Source organism: Fulmarus glacialis, unplaced genomic scaffold (genome assembly GCF_000690835.1).
Source record: "Fulmarus glacialis isolate BGI_N327 unplaced genomic scaffold, ASM69083v1 scaffold45486, whole genome shotgun sequence".
Taxonomy (NCBI): Eukaryota; Metazoa; Chordata; class Aves; order Procellariiformes; family Procellariidae; genus Fulmarus; species Fulmarus glacialis.
The window spans coordinates 312-14789 of NW_009219615.1; the positions used below are offsets into that span (position 1 = coordinate 312).

Genomic DNA, 14478 nt, shown 5'->3' on the forward strand with positions numbered 1-14478 from the left:
GCTAGACTTTTCCAAAACCAGCTATTTGAATAGAGGTAGCTTTTTTTGATATTATTGAAACTGGTATGTAGTGTATGCAAACCCCTATTTACTACTGCAAAATATTTTGCTGATTTAAACTAAGATACTGTTACATTTTAGGAAGCAAACAAAGGTGTAATTTACACAACAGTAAATAAACTCAGCAATTACCTAAAAGTCATCCTCAGCCTTAAGCAATAATTAACCTTTTGGTATTACAAAGAGTAAGTGGGCTCAAGCTGGAGCAGTGACCTAGCTCTATTAACTCTGTCATATATATATGCATGCTTTTTGGTATCTACAGGACTGACTGACGACTAGCCATAGATCTGATTTAACTCCTGTGTATATTGAAACAGTTGAGAATAATTAAATAGTTAAACTAAAACCATTCTTTCGGTGTTTGTTCCACCTAGCAGAACACATTTGAAATAAATAAGATGCCTATCAACTTCCAAAAAAGAAAGTGTCCTATTTTGGAAAACTACTGTATTGCAAATGAAATTAACAGGTTCACTAACATCTCAGTATAGTTTTAAAAAGCAGCATTTAAAACACCAAAATTGCAGTCGCAACAAAACTGTTCTATAACTACTTACATGACTATTTTTAAACGTATCTATCTTTGGATCAATACCTTATGAAGGTCCTCCTTTTCTTGCCGCAGTACTCTGCACTGTTTTTCTAGTCCTTTCAACTTGTGTATAGAGTCTTCATGTTCTTGTCGAAAAGACACTGCATCTGCAAGCTGTCCTTCCAGTTTACTTATATCTGTAGATTAATACATATTAAAGGTAACTGGTCCCAAATTTACACCAATAAAGCACGCAACATTACTCAAGCAAACTGGCATCACTTTGTTTGGAAAATCAACTTCTTTCCCGTTCCCACCATTTTAGACTGTTTAAGGTAATTTTGGGCATTGACAGCTCCATTTAATTTTAATTTTCTCAACCTATTAAAGAAATCCTCCCAAAGACTGTGATCTCTTGAAGTGAAAAAGCCTTAGCACAGGGCTTTGTTTTGTTTTTAAGGAATGCAACTTCTAGCCCTTGAAAACATTGAAATAAACTTGAGTTGTTCAAATTCCAGTTCTAGTAATTTGTCTCCTAAATAGTTTTCATTATATGACAAGCAAGGCTACAGTCAGTCATTAGTGCATCCAGCAAGACAGGAAAGGACTATTTATTTTGGAGTGGATAAGAACTCACAATCTGAGAAGGAAATACCATCCTGCACGAGGCAGGTTGGAGACCCGACTCGACTGCCCATATTCCTGGCAGTATATTCTCCTGATCATTCTCTCTTTACTCTCAAAGAAAATTAAACAAATTTGATTTGAAATTATCACCTTTAAGTGCAACAAACTAAACACCTTTATATATTTCTGCTCAGTCTTAAGAGCTAGTAAGAAAATGAACTGCCATTCTCCATTTGGTTTTAATTATTACTTCTTTTAAACAAATAAATAAATTGCACAGGGAATAACTGTCTCACTCAAGTTCCACTGATGTCTGTGGCAGAACAGGAAATTGGACCTATGTATTAAGGATCCCAAGCACTGCTGTAACGATTGAAGTATTATTCCTTTTCTCATTTCAGCACAAACCTCCTCCCACTCCACGCAAACCAATACTACTTCTTTTTAAACAAGATCATACTGCTAGTTTTTATATTTAACAGGACACCATCGGCTGAAGAGCTAGATAAATGTGAACCATTTGCAGAAGTAGCACGTTAATCTAACTACTTTGACTCAAACCTAATTTCAGAATATACAAGAATAGCTTTTTTTGGAAGGGTAATCTGCTTAGGAGAGCTGAGCTGATTTTTGCAATGCATGCACTTACAAAGGGGGTATATTGCCAAACTGCGGGGGGCGTGGGGGGGGAAGCGGAAATCAACATCAGCAACTCAGCATCTGAACTCACTTACGTTATACTACAGGCCCCTACAAACCTCTCAGCCGAGTCATTAGGATTCAAAACTACCATTTTGTTTATCACTGATTCCCACTTAAAAGTTAGATGCTAAGAGGAGGTTTGTATGGATAAACTAATAGCATTGTCAAGCAACAGATTTTCAGTGATATGGATGAGTCAGTCTTCTCTCAGGACAGATGCCAGTATTTGTTTTTCTGCAATGCTCAGTGCTTCCTAGTTAATGCATCACCAGACAGAAACACAAAGGGAGCAGGAGCTCAGAAATATTTTAATGTGAACTATTATTACACATCCTCCCACCCTTACATTACTAAAGAGCAACTAGTTTTCCCTCCCCACTGCCTCTTACACCTACCTCCAGTAAAAGCCCTCCAAAACAATACCCACCCCCCAAAAGGAGGAGTAAGAGAATCTCTTGAGACTTCTAGAAATGTCACAAAAAATATTTAACTGAACCCATCTAGACAATTCATTGTACTCTAGACTCCCCATGCTAGTATATGCTATCAGGCCGAGCAAGTGGAAGAAAAAGTTAAGTGCTCACTGGAAAAACTGAAATTCCTCTTAATATTGAACAAGACTTTAAAAAACGCTCCGTTTTTTTTTTTTTAGCACTTCAAGAACATTAATTTTACTCATTGCAAAAACACAGTACATATTTTGCTACTCCTAGTAACATTAAATTGCATCACTGTAATTACCATGCCAGAGGCTTACCTGTTAATTTGTTCTTCAACCGTTCAATTTCTTCATTTAATTTTTTTATTTCCTTATCACGGCTTGTATTTACTGTAACACATGCTGGACCCTGGAGGTTCTGCATTGTCTGTGTAGATTCTTAAAACCAGAAAAGGAAGGAAAAGGTTTTCAATAAAATACATTCCAATTCCTCCTAATGAGCAGAACTAAGAATCCAAACAAATATAAACCACTAACCTTGCAGTTTTCTGTTCAAATCCTGTTTTTCTTGCTCTAATTTCCGTATTTTCTTTTCATAGCCTTCTATTTGTGAAGTGTTCTTTAAGTCACGCTGTACATCCATATCTTTGGTTACAGTGTCAGACTGCATCGCACTCTTTAAAGTGCCTCTATCAGATAAAGAGCTGAAAAGAAATACGTAAGTTAGGACATTTTAATAAATACTCACAGCAATCTATAGTAGGGACATGCTGGGATTCCACCAAATACATACCTTAAATTTACAAGAACAATTAGTGCAGTACTGTTGAGATACAGATGTCAAGGTAGATTAAGTTATTATTCCCTAGCTACTGTGTTTGCTGCTGTAGAATTAAGATACCTGCATTCAGGACTTTAATGATGCGGACGTATATTCACTTTACAAACTGCCTAAATGATTGAAAATGTTAGCTCTCCTATGCCAAAGGTTACTAGTACCTGACAGCAAAGTAAGCGTATGTGCACTGAGAGAGCCGAGAAACAAACCCAAAAGTTTGAAGTGTGACAAAGATGGATTTCAGTTAAGCCACATGATCTCACTCTGAAAAGGATGAGATGCGTGTACTGGGTTCTTTCTGAAATAGTATTGCATGGGGTAACAAACCCCAGCAAAGGGAAATAACGGAATAACAAACAGGGCAGAATAACCTTAAGATCAGAGACAAGTATATGTTTAAGGGATCTCTGAAGTCAGATGGAGGCCATTTCAAAGACGTGCAAAGTGAGCCACTTTGTCCATGCTCAGAACCATCTATGTTAGCTTACCCTACCAGCAGGGCTTTGGACCCATGAGCTAATCCTGAACTGTTCCTGGCAGACATGCAATGTGCACAAGACTTGCTCTCAGCCTCTCAGTGCAGGAACAGCAAGTCTATACCCAATTGCAAGTGACACATCTAGTCCCTTAACTTCCATTCATTTCAAGAAGATAAAATATTAAATACAAAAGCATCTAATCTTGGCAAGCATGATCAAAACATGTTCAGACACTTGGAAAAAAAAAAAAAGGGATAAAGGTTTATCCACAGGTACACCTATGGACATCAACCTTTCTACATGTTTATAAAAATGAGAATTTCCTAGAATTAGCTGCATTTGGGAAACAAGTTTAATGAACAACATACCCTTTGCTTACCTATCAGTTGTGTATGTAAACCCAACGAATGGCAAATGCAATCCAGAAAAGCCTGTATGAGAACTTGGTGGCACCACTTCCTGCATGAAAACAACATGCATGAAAACCCGAAAGAGAACCCATACAGAGCTAAAGGCATTTGATTTAGCCTCAACAGTTAAAGAGAGACAGCTAACGGAAAGACTTTTCTTAGCGCATACCAACTGACAATTGGCAGTTATGCTTCATTGTATAGCCTTCCACTGTCCCTGGACGAACTTTATTTCAGATTAGGTCACTTAATATAATGACCTGAATTTAGGAGTCTCTTGAACTGGCACTTGAAAGGGCAGCATTTCAACAAGTTCAAAGCACAATGTAAACAGTAAAAGAAAACCCGAAATTTCAAGTTCCTAATTAAAAGTGACCTGGCACCAAAATGCATGCTGTTAGTTTTAGTATGCTAGTTACTGTTAGATAATAAAAAAACATGCCAAAAACTCTTCATTTCTTGGAATACAAGCTGATGAATAAATTACCACAAAAGCCCTCTGCTTCTCCTAACCCGAGTTTGGAAATTACTACACAACAGAAATGGAGGAGGGAACACCAGTGTTCTCACTCCAAAAAGCAACCTCCTGGTCCTTAAGTGAGTGGAGAAGTAGCAGTGTGAGCTCTCTCATCTGGACAGCTGTGATCGCAAGCTGCATAGAGAATATGTGTATTTCTGAAGACATTTTTTTTTTCACCTTTGAAAAGGAATAAATCCAAATATTAGCTCCTTGTAAAGGTAAACTAAAAGGGCAACTAAGGGTTTTTCCCCACCAAAATATGTTTTAACTTTGACTGACCATGTAACAGTAGTCCATTTTGGCAAGTGCTACCATTTAGAAAAGCAGCTCGCGATTTCTGACAACCCAAAATGCCAGAGAGATGAAAAACTTGAATTTTTCACATTTGAAATGACTTATTTTTCATCTCTTACATTACTTATTTTGAAATAAGTTCTCACTACTACCTTATAGTGCAGCAAGGTTGCATACTTGCATTAGTAATATTTAAAAACAAAGACTCACTGGATTTCTTAATACATCATCATCTACATCAAAGTTTGAGGTGTCAGAAGGACTGCTAACATCTGGAATGTAAGGTGCTTCTAGGTTTCGGATGTTATCCCAATTAAGTCCTTCAAAAAATGCATGAGACTTAAAATCCTCTATTCCATTCTGTCCCAGTCTACGCTCCCTACTGCAGATAAGTCGCTGAATAAGATCTTTTGCTTCTTCAGATACATCTGTAACATGGGATGGAAACTGAAATCGTTCCTAGAAAACAAAACAAATAGAGAATTTTTTAGAGAAGGAATCCGTTCCATAACTTTCAACAGTAGGTTCAAAAAGAACGTGCTAAATTACACCAATAAAACTGGAAATGAATAGTCAAACATTGTTCTAGTTCCAGCGAGCAGTGGCAGAGCACAATGCAATACATTCAGTGACAGACTTTTTGTCTTAAAATGGATTTTGAGCACAAGTAATCGTTTCTCAATTTCTTTAATACAGATCCATTTGAAACTAACTGCAATTATAGTAACTCTATGAGGAAAAGCAAACTTTTTTTTTAAAGACATACAGGAATTTTGACACACTACAACGTATTAAAGATCATACAATAAAAGCAGACCCTCAATGGTATTCTTAGTCACAGATCCACCGACTCCCTGAAGATGTGCTCCTTGAGATTTTATTACCTTCAACTCTTAAAAACCCATGATGGTAGTCAATTCTTAACAAAATGTTGTTATATTTAAGGATGTATTTTTCTAATTTATAGGTTAAATACCTGTTTTTCTTACCAAAATATAATCTACATTTAGCAAAGATTTATATTATCATAAACAAACAGAAGATCTAAAAATTGTACTTATCACTAACATCTGAAATTACTCTAGATAAAAATTGGGGAAACTTTTTCTGTATTTTAGCTTGCTACTACTACCACTGTATAGTCAAGAAGGGCTTTCTGGTTTGTGTTTTTTCAATAAAGGACAATAGCATATATATCTATCTTTTTATAATACAACTTTTCAAGTTTAAAATGAGATCATTAGGGACCAAACCAATATAACTGAAATTAAACTTTAAAACTTCCATTGAAAAACATACAATCATATTGACTGTGTGTCCAAATGAGATTAAAATATTAAGTCTGCAGGACAACAGCTTCAAATTTCCTCCCAAGTACTTTAAGAACCAGGTAGCCAGAGTTTATGCTAGTTACATTTGCAACCAGCTAGTTCATTGAAGAAATTAAAGCAAGAGAGAGATTAATATTCATCACAGCAAGGGTGTCAGCACTGGCAAGGATTTCATGTCTTATCCATCACTGCTTCACTGTGAGAGCACAGCATTGTAAACACCAGTAAACTGCACTCATCCTGGGGAGAAGAAAATGCAACAATACACCCTATGCAACAGCTTCTGGCTACCTAGGATAAGTATGCACATAAACACAGCCTCCTAATACAGCTCTTGAAAGGACACCATGAACCGATTTATTCTTGTTCTCTAATGTTCAAAATGCACCCAGAAGTTCTAACTCTTCTCTACCACTTGACCCTGGACAAACCCCCTAACCTCATGTTCTTCATGAAGCTCAAATTCACGTTTTTCTACCACTTCCACTCAGGGCAACTCCCCCTGACCTCATGTTCCTCATGCAGCTCATGTCGACACCAGTTGACTTGCCTGTTCCCTTTTTTGTTCTGTTATCAGTGTGACAGAAAATGTGCGCAGCTGTGTAAATAATGAGTTACTTCATTTCTCCTGCACAGCCCAGAGGAAACTTTAAATGGGCCTAACATTAGAGGTGGTTTTAATTTCGATTTTGTGAAGTCTGCTTAGATTTTCCAACAAGAAAAACATCAGCATTTAGAGAAAAATTTCAATTTGACAAAAAAGCAAACATTCTTAAAACTTGAACCAACAAACCTACATGATATGGTTCTAAACCATCGTGAAAAAGCAAAAACTACCATCACTCCAATATCTTCAAGTGGTAACAGTTTCCCCGTAAACATTATAATCTCAGTGAATACATAGAGATTTAATATATCTCTTACTTCATGATTCATAATCTTCCCGTAAGTTTCCACTAATGACTCTGCATAAAAGGGTGTTTCACCATACAGCATTTCATACATGCAGACACCCAGTGACCACCAGTCACATTCAGGTCCATATTTTCCCATTCCATCTTCCATTGCTTGCAGTATCTCAGGGGAGATGTAGTCAGGTGTACCCACTGCTACTGATGATTGTACCTTAAAAATAAGGCAAACATAATTCTCATAAGTTTTCAGGTTCTCTCAGCAACTTTCTCACTCACACACTAGTATTTGTGACAAACAGAGACAACAGGACATAATTTTTGGAAAGGGAAGAGATTTATAAAATCACAGCAACAAAATAAAGAAAATATTAAGAAAGTAACAAAGACTGCAAAGATTAAGTTCCAGTCTACTTCTGCATAAAATCAGTTGATACATTTTATTCTGAACACAGTAGAAACCCGAAACAGTTATACCTGTTGTGAGAAACCAGAAAGACAAGAGGAGAAAATGTTTTGCCTTTGTATCTGTTTATACTTTAAAATTGCAGTTGGCTGCCAGAAGTTGAAATGAGAAATGAATAAGCAGGGAGTTCAAGTCCTACGCCCGAGTTTTACAGTTTCATTTGAAGACAGACCCCTATTTTTAGTATGTCAGAAATTGGTTTAAGGCTTATTGCATAGTTGTGCAACTGGGCAGTCGCAGAGCCGCTCTGATCTCTAGGAATATGTTCTCAGGATTCACATAGAGTTATAACGGCTCCTTCCAATTAATTTTGCATTTTAATATGCTAAATCATTGACAGGCATTTTATGACTACAGAATGCCACCAAGACTTGAGTTTGTGCCAAAAATCAGTGAATGATATTGCATGCCATATTTTAGCAGGATTGGCACCTCTGGAAGCACCCTACACTAGGCAAAACAAACAAAAAAAAAGAGTGATTTAGCTTTTAGGGGTGTATCCAATCTGGTGCACAAGACAGCCAATTACCATGATGTTGCTGTTGGATTTGTAACAGGCATATAAAATAAACTTCTTATTAATTATCTCCTCATTTTGAATGACTTATACTTCAAATCTGTCAGGGCTGCTAGGTTCCTGGTCACCTATGATTCCAGCACATAAATAATATCAAACTTCTATCCTTTTTTAACACAGGGTCTTTGGACAGTTCCTAAAAATCTCATGAGAACTCAAACAGCTAGTAGGAGAAAAGGTGAAAGATAGAAAAACATAGCCAAGGATAACTTTAAAAGGTAGCAGCCTGTAAAACAGGACATGAAGATGTCAAAAGTGTTTTTATAAATATCTTGAATTGTACACTTCCCTCAATTTTTAGCGTGTCAATAAGCTTATAATCTCTCACCTCCCTGACGCACGCTGACAATGTCTAATAGCTTTAAGACCAGCAACTCACTTAAAAGGTCCCACTAACAGTGACCCAAATAAATTTTTCATCATACATACTGTGCCATCTTCACTCATTTTCAGACAGGATCCAAAGTCTGCCAGTCGTATGTGGCCATTCACGTCCAAAAGGACATTATCAGGCTTTATGTCCCTGTTAGAATAGAAAGAAGTGAAAAGATTTAAACATATAGTATTAGCTCTGCTTGTAAAAATTAATCTTGCATCAGAATAACAAAGAATTTTATGTTGGATACCCACTGACGCAAAATCTTTTTATTGCACTAGTTATGACTCTCTCCTCCTGCCCAACTTAAAACTTTGCCTGCAATATTGAAGCTTTAGATTACATCACATTTTCACGCTCATCTAAGTTGAACTCTGAAAGGTCAAATAACCAAGCAGAACAATTACAGTGGTCATACTGACTGTAACAGGCAGTTCATCAACATAATTTCAAGATTATATATATCACAATATATTGTTTAGAGGCAAGAAAGATAAAAGAGAAAAGGCAATCTTTTTATCTCATGGTTTTTGCCAAGATTTATAACTAACTTCTAACTTCTTATCTAGGAAGATTTTTTTACTGCTTCTAAATTTTGTTCAGCATTTCTGTTGGCCAGTATTCTTCATTTGCTATTCAAGACTTCCTATACACTATTGCACAGCACATTGGCTTCTATGGATACCTAAAGACCTTTGCATCCTGTGTACATGCAGCAGTTACTCTACAAGCCACTGAATTCCCCCAGCTCTGGGATCAGGGCAATGCCATTTCAACAGGGTACAGTAACATTAGCAGGTCTCCAATATCAAACTGTGTCCTTCCTGTTCTTACAGATATAGCAGGGTATAAAACGGTATACAGCATGCTAAGGCTACTAAACGACATGGAACTAAGATTCCCATTTCATTCTAGCTCATTATTTTACATTCTTTTTGAAATCAGGAAGGCAGCCAAAAAGGATTTACTAAAGAGCATGTTAATTGAATTTAGCCCACCAATTAACCACATTTTATTTTACCACTTTGTACTCAAATTCACACAAAGTAAAGTATCAGTAAAAGATCAATCATCCAGACAACTTAATAAGACAGTCCTGATACACACTATGCTGTTTGTGTTGTGGTTTTTTTTTTTTTTTTAAATTAATAGCCTCAAAATATCCCAAATGTTGTTAAGAGTGCCTAGCCAATACATTAGGAAGGTGGTGAGAAAGGAAGGGAGAAGAGCAAGTGCAGAAATCAACTCAGTTATGTACCAATTCTGCAGGCTAAAAAGGAGAACATCCATGCCTTCCAAGGTAACATATATCAGTCTCCTTCCCTTTCTTCAGTAAACTCTACCCAGGATCAGCTCCCAACATGCTAGCATATCACCATGCCATTTTGAAATATTATTATTTATCTGAGCTAGCCAAAAAAGATAACTAAACCTATAAATGTATTGATTTGGGGTTTTTTTAAGATATCATATTTATTCAAATAATACTATCTATTAGTAATAAATAAAACTACATATGCTTTATGTTAAACCCACCAGTCTTGCTGCACCATAAAATACTGTATTCCTTTTCAAATGGGAAGTTCCAAATGCCACTGCATGTGCTCAAAAACTTAAAAAATGTACAATACCTTCAGCTTAATTTTTGAAAAAGAGACTAGAATTACCAGGAACAAGTTAAAAAAAAGTGCTCTAATACACCTTGCTACATAGATGTGGAAGCTGACAATTTCTGATTTTTAAGGTGCTGAATTCCACAGTTCACACTTGAGGAGACTTATGAGAAAAACCATGATAGGTTTAACAAAGGGTCCTCATATGTGTAAAAATCCTGCCAATCTGATAATTTTTTCCAACACAAACTTGAATTAACACTTTTCAACCAAGGGCTAATGCTTTGAAATTCATTACTGAAACTTCACTAACACTGTTGCTCATTAGCAGTATTAAGACAAAAGAGTAAATGCTAATCTATGCCTGTCAACATAAATTAAATGCTTACTTACTTGTTATAATACAGAAAAATATGTGCTAACCCAGAAAATGAGATCATCTCACTATGCTTTCCCAATAAACTCACTACTAATTTTCTATTGTTAAACTTATTCCATGCATTTCAGTTCCAGATACTGTCAACATTCCCTTACAGTCCCATAACCACAAGTCAAGCTCAGTAGGTGCAGAGGACTATTAAAGCTTATATACAACTATACACCAATTTTTTTGTTTGTTTGTTTTTTAAAGAACACTGCTCACAGTGCCATTTGAAGCATGAGCCAATGTCATCCAACACATCTCTGCTTTTCTGCTTTGCATGCAGCTCTCGCTTGCCTAAGGGAACACTGTTTCTGTTCAGAAATGCTTAATGCCTCATCTCTGAGCTCCACTGTTTCCTATCTACAGCTAACAGGTCATATAAGCCTTTAAAGGGTCCTTGAAATCCTCTCCAGAGCAATCATGCTTCCTCCTAATCCATTCCAGTTGCCAAGCAGTAATTTTTCAGGCATTCATACATCTCCTATTCAAAGCGTATGTTTTGGCCTCAGAGCCATTCATTCCTATCGCCACAACAGATGTTCACTCAGCCTCATGCAAAGATGTAGCTGGTCAGTTAGTCAGGCCACTTTCCTCAGAAATGGGTGCAATGGAGCCTCTGGTGAACTTCTGAGTCCATAACATTTTTGAATCCCCATGTATTGTCCACATTTACTCACAGGACTATTACAGAGTTTATGTACCTTTTCTCTTTTTAATTTTTGAAACAGTGATCAAAGTCCAAGCAGAAGAGTTCAAAGTGTTATAGTTTGAGAATTCCCTGTGTCTTTTAAATGTTAATTGTAAATAAAACGTTAATTGTTTATCTAACGGTTTTCACCCATAAATTTCATAAAAGAGACAGTAAAACTGTCCTTATTTCACAGACTAAGAAATAAAGGCGTAAAGAGGTAAAGGGTCCTGGCCAAGATGTACCTGCCAAGTCAGATACAGCGCTAGTATGAAGTCCGTTTCTCCTGAGCCTGGATTTCAGTGACCTATCATGAACCTACTTGTACAGCCATAAGCAGTTTTCAGTTAATTCAAAAACCTCACTACTCTCACACTCTGCATTTTCTAACTTCTGTTTACCGAAATCAAGCTACAAAGTCAGCATATAAAGAGACAACTGCAAAGGTTTCCAGAATTAGTATAATTTTGTTTTTAATTGACATATCATACATAGTTGTTAAATTTGAAAAGCAAACAAAGGATAGAAATTCTCACTTGATCCAGATTCTTGCAACGATGAAACAAAATATTTATCAAGTGCCTCCTTTGCATTACTCACAGCTCTTCTAAAACAGTTCCTCCAAGAGGAAGCCAAAAAAGAAGCATACAAAGTGTAGTCTACCTTCCTGACCAGTTTCCTCTGACAAAGAATAAGGAATATTATATATTCTTCACTACTACAGAACACAACCTAAGTTAACATGATGGTAGGCACTGATCTGGAATATACATCCTGTGTGCAGAAACAATTAGACAGGCACATGCCCACTCATTACAAAAACTGTTTGAGGATGACCTCAGGTAAATAGATGCACTGATGTTATCATGGGCTTACTGTGTGTAAGTTTTGCAGAATGTCTAAACATTTGCAGAGAATTCAAACTGCTTCAAACTTCTAGGTTGGCTTGGACAAAGGCAGATAAATATTCATGAAGTGAATTGAGAATAAGTCAAGAAGCCTGATTAAAAATAAAAGCTTTAGTAAAAGGTTAGTCAGATAAATGTCACTGTTTCTAATATCAATCCATCAAAACTTGGTATTTAAAATGTAATAGCTTATACAATATATAGTAAGCAAGTACCCACAGCAGTTTGCCTATGGCTACTGTGCCTATTTGCATATGTAGCAATATCTTTAGGATTAACGTTGTATAACTGTACATGTATTTTTTCCCAAGTGAGACAGTATTTTACCTGTGCACATAATGCAGCTCATGTATGGAATGTATAGCAAGCACCATTTCACCAATGTAGAACCTAGCCATATCTTCAGGAAGTTTGTCTTCAAACTTACTGAGAAGTGTCAGTAAGTCACCACCAACATAGTAGTCCATCACTAGATACTGAAAAAAGAGAAATAAAGCAGTTAAGTACTGACAGACAGGTGGTAAGAAAAAAAATTAAAGTTCCTCAGTTATCTGCTGAAAAAAATCCTTTCACTAATTTTTTTTTTTCTATGCCTGGGGAAAGTTGTCAAAATTGGTCATCATTTGCTTATTTAGTGTAAAAATATACCATATTCCTTTACTAATCACAGTAAGGGTGACACATCAGTGTTCAGTTCTTATCATAAAAAAAACCCAACCAAGATATGGCAGCAACAAATGAGTAAATCAGGGTGAGTTTATTTCTGTCTTAACTACAGTGTCACACAAAGAAAATGATCTAGTATCACCAAAGCTAATGTAGGTTATCAACCCTTAAACTGAGCATTTCCAGAGGATACAGGAAGAAAAAAACTATAGTTAAAAACAATACTTGATGCAGCTTAGTCTAAAATATATATTTCATAACTACTTTTAGTTTTGGTACCGTTTCAATACTACTAGTGGTTCCAAAAGTCGGACTTATCACATCAACATCTTCAAACACTCATCTTGGCACATGCCACATCATGAATGCATAACATAGCTGGCGGGACCTTGATGACACTATGCATTAGGGATGATCATGACAAGCCAGGAGCACAGTCAAGCCAGAGGCACTATTAGCAGTGGGAAACTTAAAGATCAAACATTTATGTTCTTTTGAACACATTTCAATGAAAAAGTAAACAGCCTCCTAGGCCAATCCTATCCATGGAAAGAACCAACATACATAGGGTAATATGAAAGAAAAGGACTCAGACTTGCTAGTTATTTCTCATACCACAAAACAGCGATTACATATTAGTTATTTCCTAGCAATATCCACCTACATCCAGACCATCACTTCAAGTATAATGACTTTATCTGGTACTACCAGTCTTGAGCCATTTTGTTCCATGCTTCCCAAGATGCTTTGATACATGGTTTTAGGAATAACTTTGCTTATTCTGAAAATAACTTTCCTAAGCAGTCATTCTTCTCCTCAAGGTAAAGCAACCTGCAATCCACTGTCCCTGCCACAGATTCATCTTCCACAAGGGAAAAAAAATTAAACAAGATAGGAACCCAAAGGAACATAAAGTACAACACTAACCATTTCCTCACTATCTTTTGGCTTAAAAGAGCAACTCCGAAAGGCATAGGTTTTGACATTTTTCTCCATAATATTCAAATTATAGCTTAATCTGATAGGCAAATTTAATCACTTATGTTGAAATCAGTCTGTACCGCACAACCCATTAAGGAATTTTAAACATGTGTTGGAACACTGTACACATACAACAATTATGTTTGAAAACAAAAGGCTACAGACAGGAACCAGCAATCTTTTAAAAGGGATATTGTATTAAAGTATTTTCTCTCAAAATCAAGTATAAGAGAGCTTAGAGAAGCTTCTTTGGGAGCTGAAATAGCATGCCTGTCAAAGAGGTAATGCACTTCCCTCAGCAAAGGTAATGCACTTCCCTCAGCTCCCATAGCATTTATAACTCAGCAAGAATTCAGCTGACCCATGAAATGAGGCACTTGGATCAGAGAAAGATGGAAGACCTCTTCTATAAGAAAGCCAAATTTTATTCATCTTCCAATTCACAATGATTTTCTTGCCAGAAGGCACTTCTCCCTTCACATGGGGTTAAAATAAAGGGTATTAAGATGCTGAAATCTAGAGGTATCGCATTCTTCCAGAGAAGTGACTACATCAAACAGGAGGAGAGTAGTTGGAAATCAAAGGAAAAAAAAAAGACATCAAAATACTCTCATGAATACGCCAGAGCCTTTA

At 36.4% G+C, this 14478-nt stretch overlaps 1 protein-coding gene across 1 annotated transcript in view; it reads right to left on the reverse strand.

Annotated features, from left to right (window-relative positions):
* Positions 1-640: 640 nt before the first annotated feature.
* The window catches only part of LOC104072129 (serine/threonine-protein kinase MRCK beta-like), a 33895-nt gene continuing 20057 nt past the window's right edge, over positions 641-14478 (reverse strand). Inside the window, exons 5-12 of the mRNA XM_009580437.1 lie at positions 12526-12674; positions 8619-8712; positions 7160-7360; positions 5115-5363; positions 4060-4139; positions 2901-3067; positions 2682-2801; positions 641-792 (exon numbers count right to left, since the gene is read on the reverse strand). Of these exons, the coding sequence (XP_009578732.1) occupies positions 641-792; positions 2682-2801; positions 2901-3067; positions 4060-4139; positions 5115-5363; positions 7160-7360; positions 8619-8712; positions 12526-12674 (1212 nt within the window). The remainder of the gene's footprint in view (positions 793-2681; positions 2802-2900; positions 3068-4059; positions 4140-5114; positions 5364-7159; positions 7361-8618; positions 8713-12525; positions 12675-14478) is intronic.